This window comes from Sturnira hondurensis, unplaced genomic scaffold (assembly GCF_014824575.4).
Source record: "Sturnira hondurensis isolate 20B ecotype Veracruz unplaced genomic scaffold, ASM1482457v3 Scaffold0014854, whole genome shotgun sequence".
NCBI classification, from domain to species: domain Eukaryota; kingdom Metazoa; phylum Chordata; class Mammalia; order Chiroptera; family Phyllostomidae; genus Sturnira; species Sturnira hondurensis.
Window position 1 is genome coordinate 10,430,390 of NW_028087485.1, and position 14,500 is coordinate 10,444,889.

At 47.8% G+C, this 14,500-nt stretch overlaps 1 protein-coding gene and 1 long non-coding RNA gene across 3 annotated transcripts in view; one reads left to right on the forward strand and one right to left on the reverse strand.

Moving 5' to 3' along the window:
* ARL3 (ARF like GTPase 3) overlaps positions 1-13,679 on the forward strand; it is a 36,346-nt gene extending 22,667 nt beyond the window's left edge. Inside the window, exons 5-7 of one of the 2 annotated variants that reach the window (XR_005069108.1) lie at positions 1,521-1,706; positions 10,495-12,186; positions 12,282-13,679. Coding sequence is in view for 1 of the 2 variants with exons in the window: in XM_037064035.1 (XP_036919930.1) it covers positions 1,521-1,706; positions 10,495-10,542 (234 nt within the window). In the remaining variant the exon portion in view is untranslated. Of the gene's footprint in view, positions 1-1,520; positions 1,707-10,494 lie in introns of both variants that reach the window. The other variant, XM_037064035.1, reaches the window with a different exon arrangement.
* LOC118999466 (uncharacterized) lies at positions 68-9,036 on the reverse strand. Its single transcript, XR_005069109.1, has 3 exons — positions 8,905-9,036; positions 234-283; positions 68-130 (listed from the first exon to the last, which is right to left on the reverse strand). It is a non-coding gene; the product is annotated as an uncharacterized LOC118999466 (long non-coding RNA).
* Positions 13,680-14,500: the final 821 nt, after the last annotated feature.

The window sequence follows — 14,500 nt, forward strand, 5'->3', positions numbered from 1 at the left end:
ATTAATCTGCCTTGTAAATGTATGAGAGAGAGAGGGGTTTTTTGTTTGTTTTTTTATTTTGTTTTTCTGTTCAGTCTTTGCAGTTTAAACAAAACAGTCATTCTGGCAAGCAAGCAGAATTGCCAGTTGCCTAAAAAGAAATTAGTTCAGAATTCTTTAAACAGTTTTTTTTTAGTAAAGCCTTTTAGTTTTAATGAAATTGAATAAACAAGGTATAAGCAAATGGAACGTACCACCATGCCCAAGCTCTTCACGTTTCTTTCCAGGCCATGTAGGAATGAACCTAGAGGAACAATTCACTTATTATTTCTATATATGTTTTTCAATGTCAGCTTAGTTGATCCAAGGGCAACGTTAACAAATTCAAAGGGATGGGAGGAAATGTGCAAGCCAGGACTAAGCTGCTCTTGTTTCCAAGCCAAGAGACAGGTATACTTTGAACCCAAATATGGCTTCAAATGCAGAGTCCATGTCAAGATGATTACACAGGGCCGTTTGTGTACGCAGTTTCAGATAGAGAAGCAGTGGGGGTGACCGCTGACTGAGTACACTGATAAGGAAGGAGTGGGTGGCCTCTTTGGAGAAGCATGATTACACTTCATGGCAGAGTCCTTGGCTTGCATCCTAAGCTACCACAGGTGGCCTTCCAAATGTAGCAGTCCCCACATTTATGTTCCTTTTTCCTGGAAATTAGTTTGAGAACTCTCTAGACTCTTGGAGAAAACCCCATACACCTTGATGATTTCTGGATCGTCACTCCCATGAACTAATGCTAAACGTGAGCTTGAAGGTGAAGGATGTGAGGTAACTTTCTGCCTCTTGAGCCATCCGGTTCTCTCTGACAGCCCAATTGTCTTGAGTAGACTTAAAATGTGCATTTAATGGGGAGAGGTGGGTCCTTGTATTTAGGTAAGTATACACCCTCTCCTATACTGACTGCAGACAGAATCAGCATTCCTTTTAGACCTTAACCAATAGCCTAAAAATCAGAGACCTTGCCAGATGGACTAACACAGGTATTTTAGAATACAGGTTTGATGAAGTATAATGCATGTGCATGTTTTGGAGACAAAGATTGATAAAGTAGAATTATAGTCTTTAAAGTAATTGTCATTTTCAGTTTATATTTTAAAATATGTGTGTGTATATACATATATTCATTGAAAGTTATTTGCAGATAGCGACCTTCATTAAGTTTTAAGTTTCTCACCACAACTTGTGTTCTGCCTTGAACAGTGTTTCTCAAAGGGCGCTCTGTGAATCCCTAGAGCAGAACAACTGTAGGGAAGCTGGTTAAAAATGCAAATGCCTGGGCCCTGCTCAGACTTCCCAAAGTCGGGTCTGGGGAGGCCCCAGCACTCTGCCAGGGGATTCTTCCGCAGGCTCAGGTTTCAGAACCACTGCTCTGGAAAGTTGCTAATAGATCAGCGGAACTGTTTTATTTTTTTCTCATTAGAAGTGAATGGTTAAATATCATAGCTTTTGTCCTGTCCTCCCCATCCATTCTCAAAATGATCCAGGAACTAGCTGAATTACTGGAGGAAGAAAAGCTAAGTTGCGTTCCAGTGCTCATCTTTGCTAATAAGCAGGACTTGCTCACAGCGGCCCCTGCCTCTGAAATTGCAGAAGGACTGAACCTGCACACCATCCGAGACCGAGTCTGGCAGATCCAATCTTGCTCAGCTCTCACAGGAGAGGGCGTTCAGGTGAGATGAATGGGAGGCTTGGTCACGTGGTCACACGGCAGCCAACCAAGGTAGTCTTTCTCATTGGTTGGGCTGATCTAGGTAGGAGAGACATGAAACAAATAACCTTTGATGGCCAGAGGAGCAATCCAGGGTGTGAAGGGCATGGAGAGTTTAGTTCTTTTCACTTAGCAACCAAACATGATATCATCAACTATTTTAGGAAAGTCAAAACACTCCACACAAGCACCTATGACCCGGTGGGTTTTACCTGGTTAGATAGGAGGTCAGAACAGAAGACAGAGGACGCTGCTAACTCTGGGATTCTTTGCGGATTGGGGTTGGGGTTGTATCTCATATTGTGGATGCTAAATACATGTACTCCCAAAGTAACAGCCATCAGCAATTATGCACACTAGTTACCCCACAGAAGTGTTTTGTTTTTGCCTATCAGCCATCTCCACTGTCAGAGTTGGTGTCTATTTCCTGCTACTTCCATTTGGTTTCCCACTGGGAGACTACTGCCGACAGTGAGCCCCACATTTTAAACTGAGGAACTGTATATAAAGGAAGAGTAGGCTCCCCTTCATTTGGTATTATTTAGGGCAGAAAACAGTTGGGCATTCAAGACAACTGGGAGGCTCTGTCCTCAAAGAATGATAGTCAGGTTCAGCTCTGATGCGTCCTTCCAAGCAGACGCAAACCAGGTGATACCTGGAGCAGCCCCCAGGACTACTTCGTCACTCTGAAGCCCTCAGCGTGCTCCACGCACCTCACCCACCTCACCCTGGTGGACCTGCCAGGGAAGCGACACGGTGCCATGAGAATCGGACAGTACTGCGCTAGGCTGCTGCAGGGCATTAACAGCATCTAGAGAAGTGGCATCTTCCCTCGTTGCCAGATGGCATGTGTCTGCAGTGGCGTGACCAGTCCACTTTTCTCAGAACTCAGAGTGTTGGGGTACGAGCCTGCCATTTGATTCTCAGCCGTTGTCTTGCTGCCTCTTTCCACTTCCTTTCTGATACTCTCCTTCCCTCTCTCCGAAGATATTTGATTCGTCTTAACGCTGCGTGACTGCTTTTATTTCAAGAAAAATAGTCACGTTCTAGATTTATCTCACTTGTTCCATCTGTTTGCTGCTTGGTTTTTTTCTTTTGTTACACAAACAACCAGGGCCTATTTCTGTGCTTGGCCTTTAGATCTGAGAGCAGACCAGTCAGCACGAGACAAGCACCCCTCCTCGACAGTACTCAATACCTGCACCCCTGACGTTCTTTGTGCAGGCGTGTGTGGTGGGGGCTCTGACATAGCCAGAGGCCCCCCGAGGCCGCCTCCCCAGGGCGGATGCTCGAGCTCTGTGGGCCTCTCTGTGAGGTTCAGGTTCAGGGAGGGGGCAGATGTTATTTATTTCCTTCCTTCCTTTCTCCCTTCCTTTCATTCTCCCTTCCTTCCTAAACTCCGGTTATAAAAGTAATATATTCTCCTTATTAATCATATAAAAGTATATAAAATTCAAAACTATAAAGTTTGTTCTTCTCCCCTGATCCCACTTGACAAAGGAACTAAGTATCATTAGTAGTTTTATTAAGTTTCCTCTATGAAATTATAATCTATGATTATAGATCTATTAGGTTTCAAATTAATTTCATTTTCAGCTTAATTTAAGCTGGTCAAACAAGTATATTACAACCCAGGATGTTTTTGAATAGCTAAAATAATCATTTTATTTAGCTTTTCACTTTTTAAAAAGACATCAGCCCTGGCTGGTGTAGTTCAGTGGATTGAGCACAGGCCTGCAAACCAAAGGATGGCAGTTTGATTCCCAGTCAGGGCACATGCGTGGGTTGTAGGCCAGTTCCCAGCAGGGGATGCACGAGAGGCAACCATACATTGATATTTCTCTCCCTCTCTCCTTCCCTTACCCTCTAAAGATAAATAAATAAAATATTTTTTTTAATCTTAAAAAAAACAATCAAATTTTGTTTTCAGTATTTCCCTTAATTGTGCATAAGATGGCCTTCCTGAGGCCTGAGATTAGTATAGTGCAAATGAAGCCTTCTGGGGTTTGCACAAACCACTTCAGTAAGAGAACCCTGCCTGTCTCCATGATTCAGAACACACATGGAGAGAGTTGAGAGCATCTCGAGTTTGGGGGCTCTAAACTTGAGATGGGACTAAAGAAAATAAACACATTTTGTGTGCCTACTTCGAAGAAGTGCGAATCAGCAGCTCTGTAATCCATTTTCACTTGGCCAGAGTGTTGAAAAGAAGGAAAAGCGAAGCTGGAAGTAACAGTGAGGTTCTTGTTCCTTTAGCCAGCCTCAGGGATTGAAAAGCAGGGACCAGAGTTATCTAAAATCAGTTGTGGCATTCAGTCCAGGGTGCTTCTTCCTCTTCTTCCTCGGAGCCCGGAGGTTGGGAGGGAGCAGTGGTCTTTGTCTTCCCAGCCCCCACCCTGCCCCGTCCTATCAGGGGGAGGTCACAGGGATCCAGCTCTTTTCCCTTTCAGTCTCGGGATCTTTACACTAAAAAGGAGGCCGCAAGCTGTCGACAGTCACAGAATCAAGCGAGACGGCCGTGTATGCTTTGACTTTGTTGAATTTCTTAGATCAGGGACATTCAGCAACCGGATTCATGGAAATTTTGTCAAGAAAGATCTAACAAAGAACTGTGAGCAAAAAAAAAAAGGAATGATTTTATATGGAGGAGAAATAGTTTGAAGGTCACTTAATTAGTTTAGTAGATAGTACCATGGTGTATAGAATTGGGTAGTTAAGACTGGGATTTCAAGGTTAATGAGATTAGATAATGGTTAATAGAATGATATAAATTTAGAGAATTTAACCATTATTTGAAATGAGTTGTTTAATAAAAATGTTAATTAAGAAGGGAATCTGCTGTCTATTGTCCTTTAATGGTACCCTTTGGGGACTGGAGAAAGGTCACGGAGTTTTCCGTGGAAGCACTTCCTTGTGAGGCACTGACTGACCCCGCCCCTCCCTCAGGTAATACCTCTGACCCAAGCTCTCGCCCACTCAGCCAGTGTCTTGGTTTTCACTTTCAAAAGAGTCACTTAGGAGGAATTGTTTTCCTGCATTGCCTAGTTCAAGTGCAGGCCTTTAGTGATTCTTATTAATGAAGGTTGTAAGTGTTCCTAAAAATGAAAGACTTCACTAGAAAAACGTCCTTAAGATCACTTTCAGACATGGATACTATATAATAATTACTAAAATTCCCTAAATTCTTATTTTGGCCCTCTCTGTCCTCCCCACCCACTGCCCCCTGAGAGCCAGTCAGTGATGGGCAAAGCTGCTAAAATGACCATGCATTAAATAGGTCAAGTACATCTGCCACCACGACTCTAATGATCCTGAAAGAAAACTCGTAAAGGTCAAAAAAAATTTTAAAGGCCTGGATTTTCTGTTACAGGTTTAGGTATTGGAGGTCAGTGTCTCTATTTATGTTGTGTTTGTGTGTATGAGTTTAATCAGAATGTTTGAGAGACCCTTCTTGCCCTACCAAGTAAGGCCCTCTAGTGAGTGAGGCGGGCAGTGGCTGCAGACTGGCTGGGCGGTGAGCTCCACCTCCCGGGCCCATCGGGCAGGTGCCTCACCTCTCCGTAGCTGAGGGGCTTCAACAGGTGCTGGAAGGTTGTGGAAGTTAGGGACTCCCAGAATGGATTTCAGATTCTTGTTCTGCCGATGTTTTGCTGGTAAATGTGTGCCATCTTTACAAGGACAGGCAAGGCAGTCCCATACGTTGTTCAACAGCCCCTGTTCTAGGTGTGGAAACTGACTTTTGAGGGTTTCCGGAGAGTTCAACTGGTCTTTCTTTGCTTGATTGGTGGTGACCAGGAGGCCAGCCCATCATGTAATTAAAGCAGGTTTTCATAGGAAACTGTCCAGAGCAGAGTGTAGGCGAAGGGCACCAGAAGCTGAAGGAGAGCGTCAGCCTTGGAAACCCTGAGCATCTGCGAGGCCCAGAGTCCGGAGGAGCAATCAGAAGAGACCCAGTTATGTCAGGTAGAGGGAGGCAAAAAGAGGAGAAACTGAAAAATGTCTGGGTGGGAGAACCTGAGCCCTGTAGCCAGACTGCCTCGCAGCCATGGCGGCTGCCTCCCTCTGCACCCTTGGGGCTGGGCCAGAGTTGGTGGGGCCTCCCTAGTGTCTCACAGCCAGCCCCAGGGCTCTCTAGTCTTCTTTTCTCGGGGTGTCTAGAAAATAGTTGGCTTACATCTCTTCCACCTACGGACCTGAATTTGAACCCCAGACCATAGCTGTCCTTTGCTGTTGTAGTGTCAGATGTTTGAAGACATTTTCTCTCTAAAACATCATGTGTGCATGTGTGTATTTAATAAAATTGCAATGTAATAGAATTCCCTCTCATTGCAGAGATCAGCAGCTTTCACTTGGTCTCTAGCCTTAGTCATGACAGAGACTTGCCTATACCAGTAGCCTTGCACTAGCAGAAAGTTCTCTGGGTGCTCACCTTTTCTTCACATCTCTCCCATGTTCCCTGTCTTCCTTCTCTAAATAGGAGCGATAGTCCAGCTGGTAGTGGACTCACTAGCAGTCAGAGCCCTGGTGTGTGAGCTGGGTGTCAGAGTGCCTTGCCGACGAACACTGAACGTTTGCTGGTCCGGCCTCTTGTATTTGTTCCTTTCCCTTGGTGTAGGGGACTTTTCCCTTAATATACCAACAGAACTTCGGTATTTTTAAAAATGACATTTACCACTTCTTTCTAGGCCTGGCATCAGTTATTTTTGACTCCAAGTGTACATGGAACTGCTTATCTGCAAGTCAGACCTCGGGTTTATTTTTAAATTTTCAAATCTCTCTGTAGACTAAGAAAGCAAGCTCTGGGACATGCGGTTTTGCTACCTCTCTGGTACAGTGCCCTTTGTCACCAGAAAAAGATATTAATAGCAAGCAATATTTTATGTATGCTGCATCCAGCTGCTCCTTGACCCTGGGGGCCCAGTGGCACAATGGTATAGCTGCATGGGCCTGAGCCACTCCCCGTCTTAAAGCAGTCACTGATGTGACAATCACCAGTGTGACGTGTGGCCCTCCTCGTGGCACTGAAACCCAGGCCTACCAGCCATGGCTGCCACTGCTTCCTTCCCACTCGTGAGCAGGGATTCATGCATCATGGAATGATCAAATTAAAAGGAACAGTGCCGTCAGAGCTCACTCTTCCCACAGAAAGGAGCATTGTGCCTTTAATCCTGGACCACTGAGACCTGCGATGAGCAGGTTCCCACCCACCACAGTTGGGACAGCCTTCCATGTTTCCCGGTGGTCATATTAGGGGTGATGTCATGACATAGCAAAATTTGTTTCCTCTCCACGAGGCCGGACAAAGCACAGTGTTTGAGGTCCAGTGTCTCTCTTTAGTCTCCATTATTGAATTAAAGCCAATTTAAATTCCATCTCAGCAAGGTTGGTGGGGGGAGGTGTGGCGGGAGGAAGGGGAGGGCTGCTCAGGCCGTAAGATTGCCATCCCCGTGACGAAGATCAGACGGGCAGAAATTTGGTCAGACCAGTTTTTAACAATAAAGGTTCAGCCATGAAACAAACCTATGAGTTCATTTCCTTCTTTGGAGGCAGAGCAGTCACTTTTCAAGTAACTGATCACCTTTTCTCAGTTGTCTGTTTTACAAAAGCAAAGCCTTGCCAAATTAAGGCAAAAGTGATATGGAGCATTAATTTAAACATGAGGAGCAGAAGGCGCCACCGCTTGCTATGATGTCTCTTGAAAGTAGAGTTTTCACTGGAGGCGGGAGTCTTGGTGGAAGGTTAATATGCCAGGGCATGAAGCCAGGTGAATATGCAGCTCCCACATACAGAGACACCTGGCAGCCCAGGAATCTTGAGTTGAGTGGCCCCAAACCGTCTCTGGCACCTTCAGAGCTGCAGCCATCTACACAGCAGCTTGGCCTGGGGCCGCCCCAGTCTCATGACCCTACTGTCATTTGGGAGTCCCGAGGAAGAAACTACTGGAATTGCTCTCTCTCAGCTTTGGGCTGAGCTCCCCCCTCCAGCACCCCCCCACATTCACTGAGGAATGGTCGTTGGAAGAGCTACACTGCGCAGGCTCACCTCTGCCACACGCTGTTCTGTGCTCCTGTGTCTTCCGGTGGAAATTATAGTACCTACTTCACAGGGTTGTTGCAAGGATTAATTAAAAAGATATAGTCCTGGCTGGTGTGACTCAGTTGGTTGGATATCATCCCATAAACCAAAAGGTCACAGGTTCCATTCCCGGTCAGAGTACTTACCCAGGTTACAGGTTTGATCCCTTGTCGAGGTGTGTAGGCAAAGGCAACCAGTCAATGTTTCTCTTTCTTTCTCTCCTCCCTCTCTCCCTTCCTCTCTCTTTCAAAAGCAATGGGAAAAAATGTCCTCAGGTGATGATAAAAAAATGTTTTTAAGATAAATTGTTTACTATAAGCCAGACACCGTGTTACCGTTGAAACAACTTCAAGCTAGTCTGACATGGACCCTCCCCTCGGGAATCTTGGACAACACTATTATCTTTCCTTTCCCATGGGAAACTTGGCCTAGCTTGTCCCTGATGTGATTGGAGAGGTATTATCCCCATCCCCATTGCCTATTGTCTCCCCGACAGCCCCACCTCCAGCTGAGGTTCTCCTCCAGGTAACAACGGGAAAGGTCCAGCTCCCCACCCCCAAACACTTCTGGGCAGAACAGCCACAGGGCTTGGCCCCTATTAAATCTCCCTATGGTTCTCACACACTTTCAAGTTGCTGGAGGCAGCTGCAGAGGCTCAGGGGTGGGCAGGACAGCTGGTGGGTGCTGACCCCTGAGCGCCCTCTGTTGGCAGGACTGTGGCTAGAAGGGCTTTGCCACGCAGGGCTGGCCCTCACAGACATCTGGAGGACAGGGCTCCTCAGCAGGGCTCCCCCAGTTAAATCCCCTCTGCCTCCCTAACAGATACCCAGGAGAAAGCTGCCCCTCACCCTCCACATTCTCCTTCGGGTCCCTGCAGCTGAGTAAATATTTTTCCTATCTCTTTGGCTGTATTCATGTTCAGTTAGTTACATATGATAAAAGAACCCCCCTCTGTAATCAGCCATAAAACAAGGGGGGAAAACAGTATTCATACAGTGTGGGAACATGGTTCCTGATTTCCCGGAGAAGCCGATTTGATAAAATATTGCAAGTCTCTACAGAGGAGAAGCCCCCGAGGTGCGCACCTTTCCTGGTGTCTGTCCGGGTTCCTGCAGCGGGAAAGCGCTACAGCAGCTTAGAAGGCAAAGAGAGGCCAGTTAACGTGTTCATCTCGCTTCCATTTGTAAAATCTTTTTTGTCTCCTGGCAGGTGATCATTTTTTCCTCCTGGAAACCAATTAGTTACCAAAATTAAACATGCTTCTCTTTAAATTAATCCTTTTCATAAAATGGTCTTAAAATTGACCTCAGCTTTTTCAAGTCAGTGGCTGACCCAGTTGTAACTGGAGAGGTATTTGGAGGCCACCTTTCTCCCTTCTCAGCATTCCTCCCCCTTGTCCTCGCTGCTGCCAGGGGCTGCCCACCAGCCTCGGCACACGCCCGGAGGTCTGCTCCAGAATGGCCATCAGATTCCCTGGTCCTCCTGCCCAAGTGTTCTGGTGGCAAGTGGTGGAGTTTTAATCACTACCAATTCAGGTTCTGGTCAGATGAGCCAGGAGATAGGATGCCTGCTGGTTGTTTTGCAGTGATGCATTGTTTAGGGGATTAATGCTCTGAATGGCCAAGGTGTCAGCTGATATTTATTACTCTAAGCTGGCTCAGCTGTTCAGGTTCAACCACTAGTCTATGGTCAGAGGAAATGCAGGGCCTTTCATGTCATGTATGCCCTGAGATGTGCAAATGTGCCTGGGACCTCAGCAAGCCTGTGTCACAGATGCAGGGGAGAGGAATTTGTTGCAGGATCCTTCTTTGATTTTGTTCGGGGCGTCCAGGGGAACTCTGCACAAGCCTGAAGGTCGGAGAGACTCTAGGGAAAGGGAGAGCATTCAGGGGTGGCTCCAAGGGGGGTTGAAAAGGAGGTCATCTCTGGCAGGCCTGGCATCCAGGAGAAATGCCTCCTGCCAAGTGGCTGTAGGCATTGTGTGGTTTTTACCTCTCTTCCTCTCCAACCTTCTAAGAGAGGACACTTTCAAGGTCACTGTGCCTTTAAGGGGACCTTCTTCTTCCCAGTCCCTCTGCTTGCTAGCGCTTAAAGCTACAAGAATCAGGCCAGGCCCTTTTAAACCTGCCTGCAGAGCTGCATGAAGAGAAATAAATGCACATTGCCTTAGTGTGTGTCTAGTAACACACACTGCACTTGGTTTGTTTTTCCAAAAAGAAATTTAATTTAACCCAAGTGTACACTGCCACACTGTAAACACACCGGGCAGCAGAAGGACAGCTTATTGAATTTAATGCCCTAGCAAAGGTCAGCTTTTAGAAAAAGCCAAAAATGGCTGGAATCTTTCCTGATAGCTCCTCAATCAGGCCTTGGATCCAGGCAGATGTGTTTATTTTTTCAGAGGGAGTTCCTGAGGATCCATCTCAAGTTCAAACACTGGGCACACCCCCTCCCATCTCCTCCTGTGCCCTCAGAGGCCTCCCTCCTCCTCCCCAGGAGGTCACTATCCCAGGTCACCCAGGTGGGCAAGGAAACTCACTAGCAGCAAGGAAACTCCCTGTAGCCAGTGGCTGGGGAGGGAGGAGCCCGGCCCCTACTCCCTCCTCTCCTGGGCTTGAGTGTGAGGTGCCTTTCTTATAACTAACACTGCCTTTCTCTGCCCATTTCCCTCCAAGGATGGCATGAACTGGGTCTGCAAAAATGTCATCGCAAAGAAGAAATAAAATCTGGACGAATGGAAACGCAGGAGCTTCGGGAGCTGAATTCTGTCCTGAAAAACACTAATTTGCTGCTTTCTGACCAAATGTTTTTCCATCTGTGAACAGCCACAGCTGTTTGAAGAGAGAACAACACAGTTTAAAAAGAATCCCCATTCCAGCAGTAGATTTAACTGATCTCTGAGGTTCAGTGTCATTTTTCAAATAAAGGAATTATATTATTTCCTCTGCATAATTGAAATAGTATTAAATGTCTCAAAGCACATGATTAGAAAATGAGATCTTTTAAATGAGCAAGAGATTGCATTGCAGTTCAGACAATTCCACTGGGCTTTTTTTTTTTTCTTTCAAAAAGAGAAAAAAAGAGGAAGAAGCAGCTTATGCTGCGTTCACTAATTTACTGACCTGTCCCTTACATTCTCCCTGTGGTTTTGAAAACCTACACAGTGTTTGCTGGTGCTGGGCAGTGATTTTTACCATCAACTGAGCCAGGGTTGCGTTCTGTCCGCAGGGAAACTGCAGGGGTGAGGGGCGGGCAGAGAAGGAAAAGCAGATGATTAAACCATCTTGTCATGCAGGTAGGAGACTGTATGTGATCCCCACCCTTTGGAGATGGGGGAAAAAATTTTTTTTCTTGCAAACAAGTCACCACATAAACATATCCCATCTCCAGCCCCCCAGCCAGCCACACAGGGAAGCAAATTCTTAACGACTTTTGACTGTAATGACATCTGGAATGTAAGGAGAGGTGGGAGGTTTAATTCCAGAAAAATTACAAGGTCCTTAGAAAGCCCTCACACTGAGGGCTCAGGCTAGCGCGAACAGGCTTTCTCCAGTTCAGTGGAGCAGGAGGCAGCCAACTCTGAGATTAGCTGGCTTCTCCGTGGCAGTCCTATAGAAGAGATTTCTAAAGCTCAAAGAAGTCTGTGTTTAAATGATCACAAAAGGCTGCTGCTATCAGATTTTTAGAATAAATGCAGCTGGACCATGAACCTGCTGCACTGAGCAAAGGCAGGCAGATCGATTCTGAGAGATCAATTTTTACAGTGCTGGCAACTTGGTGGTGTGGGCCGCCGTGGGCGAAGCGGGTTTGTTGCTGGGAAGAGCAGGTGTGATCACGGGGGCCATTCCCAGGGAAGCCAGTCACCCCAGCTGCCAGTCCCCACTGCCTCTCTCCAGCAAAATGTGTCCTCTGTGGACTGATTGGAGAGGACTGACTGGCAGGAGACTTCTCCTGCCCCATGTTGTAAAAAGAGCTTATTTCCCTGAATTTAAGAAATCCCCGGCTGCAGACATGAAAGCCAGCCAGAGCATCAGCCAGCTCCTGAATTGAACTCTGTTCTGGTGCCTGAGCTGAGGGGTTTTCAGAGAATGAATAAGAGACTGTCTCCGGGCTGGCTGGTGGGCCTCAGGAGGCCAGGGCCTCCTCACCCGGGGAGGTAGCTCTTCCCAAACCCACTGGGAGTGTGAGCAGACCAGAGGCTGCTCCAGCCCCTCTGCACCCAGCTCTTCTGGACGGGGTTGTGCAGGTGAGGTTGATGCACGTCCAGCTACAAAGACGTTCGGAGGGGAAAGTCATCGATGCAGACACGAAAAGGTGCCCCGGGGTTGCTGTAGACAGACCTGTAAGGACTTGTAAAACAAAAGAAGGTGAGGCTTTCCTAAAACTGCTGAGCTAACTGCTCCCTGCTTCCTCCTCTTCTGGCTTCTCTGTCTTACCCAAGTGCCTCTCTCACTTTGAACAGAGGCAAACAGAATCACAAGAAACCGAAACCCCCACCCTGTCAGGCTGCAAATGTGGCTGGGACACTTGAAGATGCGTTTCCCTCCAAATGATGCCGGGACGCCGGCCAAGGGGCAAGACGCCTGCTCTGCTTGTGCGATTTGGGAACGTGAACCGGAACTTTGACTCTGGCAGTGCATGGTCAGTCTGTATAGTACTTTTGTTCTCTTACCACCAACTTAGGGAACTAAGAGTCCTTAGTTTGAAAGAGTCCTTCCCAGGCCTCAGCCAGCAGGCAGAAGCCTCTCGTCCTCCTCTCATAATAGCCTCTGTGAATGTCCAGACTTGCTTTTCAGCCAGAGACACAGGGACATGGTGGATGTCATAAGCTTTCATCTGCCCTTGGAGCCGTGCTGAACCCCCCAGGGGGCTCATGGGGTAGATGAGAGAAGCCTGAAAATGCAGACTTTGAAAGCTCCCATTTGTAAAAACAAAATGCTTCTAAAGTCCACCTTTTTCTCCCCTGTCACACCCCCACCCCCTGTGGCCATGACCAGAAGACAGAATTTGAAGCTAGAAATGGGATACCTGGTTTCCCATCCTCCCACCCCCAGCGTCCAGGTGAGACTCTCTCCGTGCATCTGAACGTGGTGCCGGGGGAGGGTTGGCTGGGGGCTGGAGGGCAGGCAAGGCCTAGACAGGGGCCCCGGGCTGTGCACTCAAACCGGCTGTGAGAAAAACTCCCTCCCTCCCCTCCTCTCGACCTCCACCGCGTGGCTCCTTCTGGCTGGATCCCTGGCCCAGTGCAACACACCCTTTCCCCTTCACTCTCCCTTGGTTACTATGGAAACAAGGGTGTCATTGATGTGGGCTGAGCTGGGGAACATGTCGGCACACAGCTGAAAGTCAGCGATCTTGCCGGTGGGTATGTGCCAGGGTGAAAGAAGTCCGCGCTCGGGAAACCGCTGGAAGGACACAGTCCTGCCCCCTGCCCTCCTCTCTCCACTTCTCTCTCTCCTGGCTTTTGACAAATTTTTTTATTCCCCTCTGGGCTAAAGCGGTGGCTATTTTTGTGCCATTCTGTGCCCCACCCTCACTGTCGGCTGCTCCTTATCCGGGCCTGGACTGGAGGGTGACACGGTGTCACCCTCTCCAGGATTTGTCCCTTAATTCCCGTCAGAGTTTGCTTTGATTTCTCCTTCCTTCTCAGGGGCCAGTTCTTACTTCCTTTTATTTTTAGCTCTGCACTCTGTGTGGTTTCAGGGTTCAGTCTGATCCATCGAAAGTTCTTTTTTTTTTCCTAGTCCCTTTTGAAAACGATAATCAAAGAAATGGACGTGGTATTTGGTCATGTGGAAAATTCAATGTATAATTTAGACGTCTGTCAAAAATCCGACAAATAAAACTTAGCTGAAATGAAGGCAGCCTGGAATGTGTTGTGTTCTTTGCTGAAGCTCGGCGAGGCCCCGAAATCTGTTTGTTATTTCAGAGGTTAGCATTCCTCAAGGTGCTTTTTTTTTCTTTTCAGAAGGATATCATGCTAACCCCACCAATAACAAAAATAAAAAGAGCCCTTTTCTAAGCTCCTCGTCCACGCCAGGCACTTACACACATCAAGGGCAGCGCCGGTCCTACTTCGCAGTTGGGGAAACAGAGGCCCTGGCCTGGGTTGGGGCTTCAACCAAGATCACACAGCTGTTAGTGCAGGAGGGGCCTGGAGCCTGGGTCTGCACGTGACAGCCAGCGGCCGCCTCTGGGGGAGGAGGACAGTGCCAGCCCATCTCCCAGTGGTCTGAGCCCCTAGTCCTCCAAGCCCATACCCTGGTGTCCTCTGACCAGCACGGCTCCCCTGAGGTTTTCTGTCCCAGGTGTTGGGTGTCCGTGTTCCTCACGGTAGCACAGTCGTATATTTGCAACACCCTTTGCACAGACAGGGAAAAAGCAAGAAGACAAGACATCAGGAAAGGCAGGGCTGACAAGGATACGTGCAATTACCGAGTACCTGATACGGGGTCTTCCTTTTAGAGAGGCTTCAGAGAGGGCGAGAGTCACACAGTAGGTGGCAGAATGGGCATCTGTCCAGGGTTCTGCCCTCTGGAGAAGAGGAGCTTACCTTCCTTCCTCTTTGGCAGCCTCACTTCCTCAGTCTTGAGACGCGCCAGCGCGGCAGGCCCGAGGGCCCACCCGTAAAGGTAAGCGGTTGGCAAAACAGAGGGGAGCTTGAGGCAGGAGGAGAGAGGA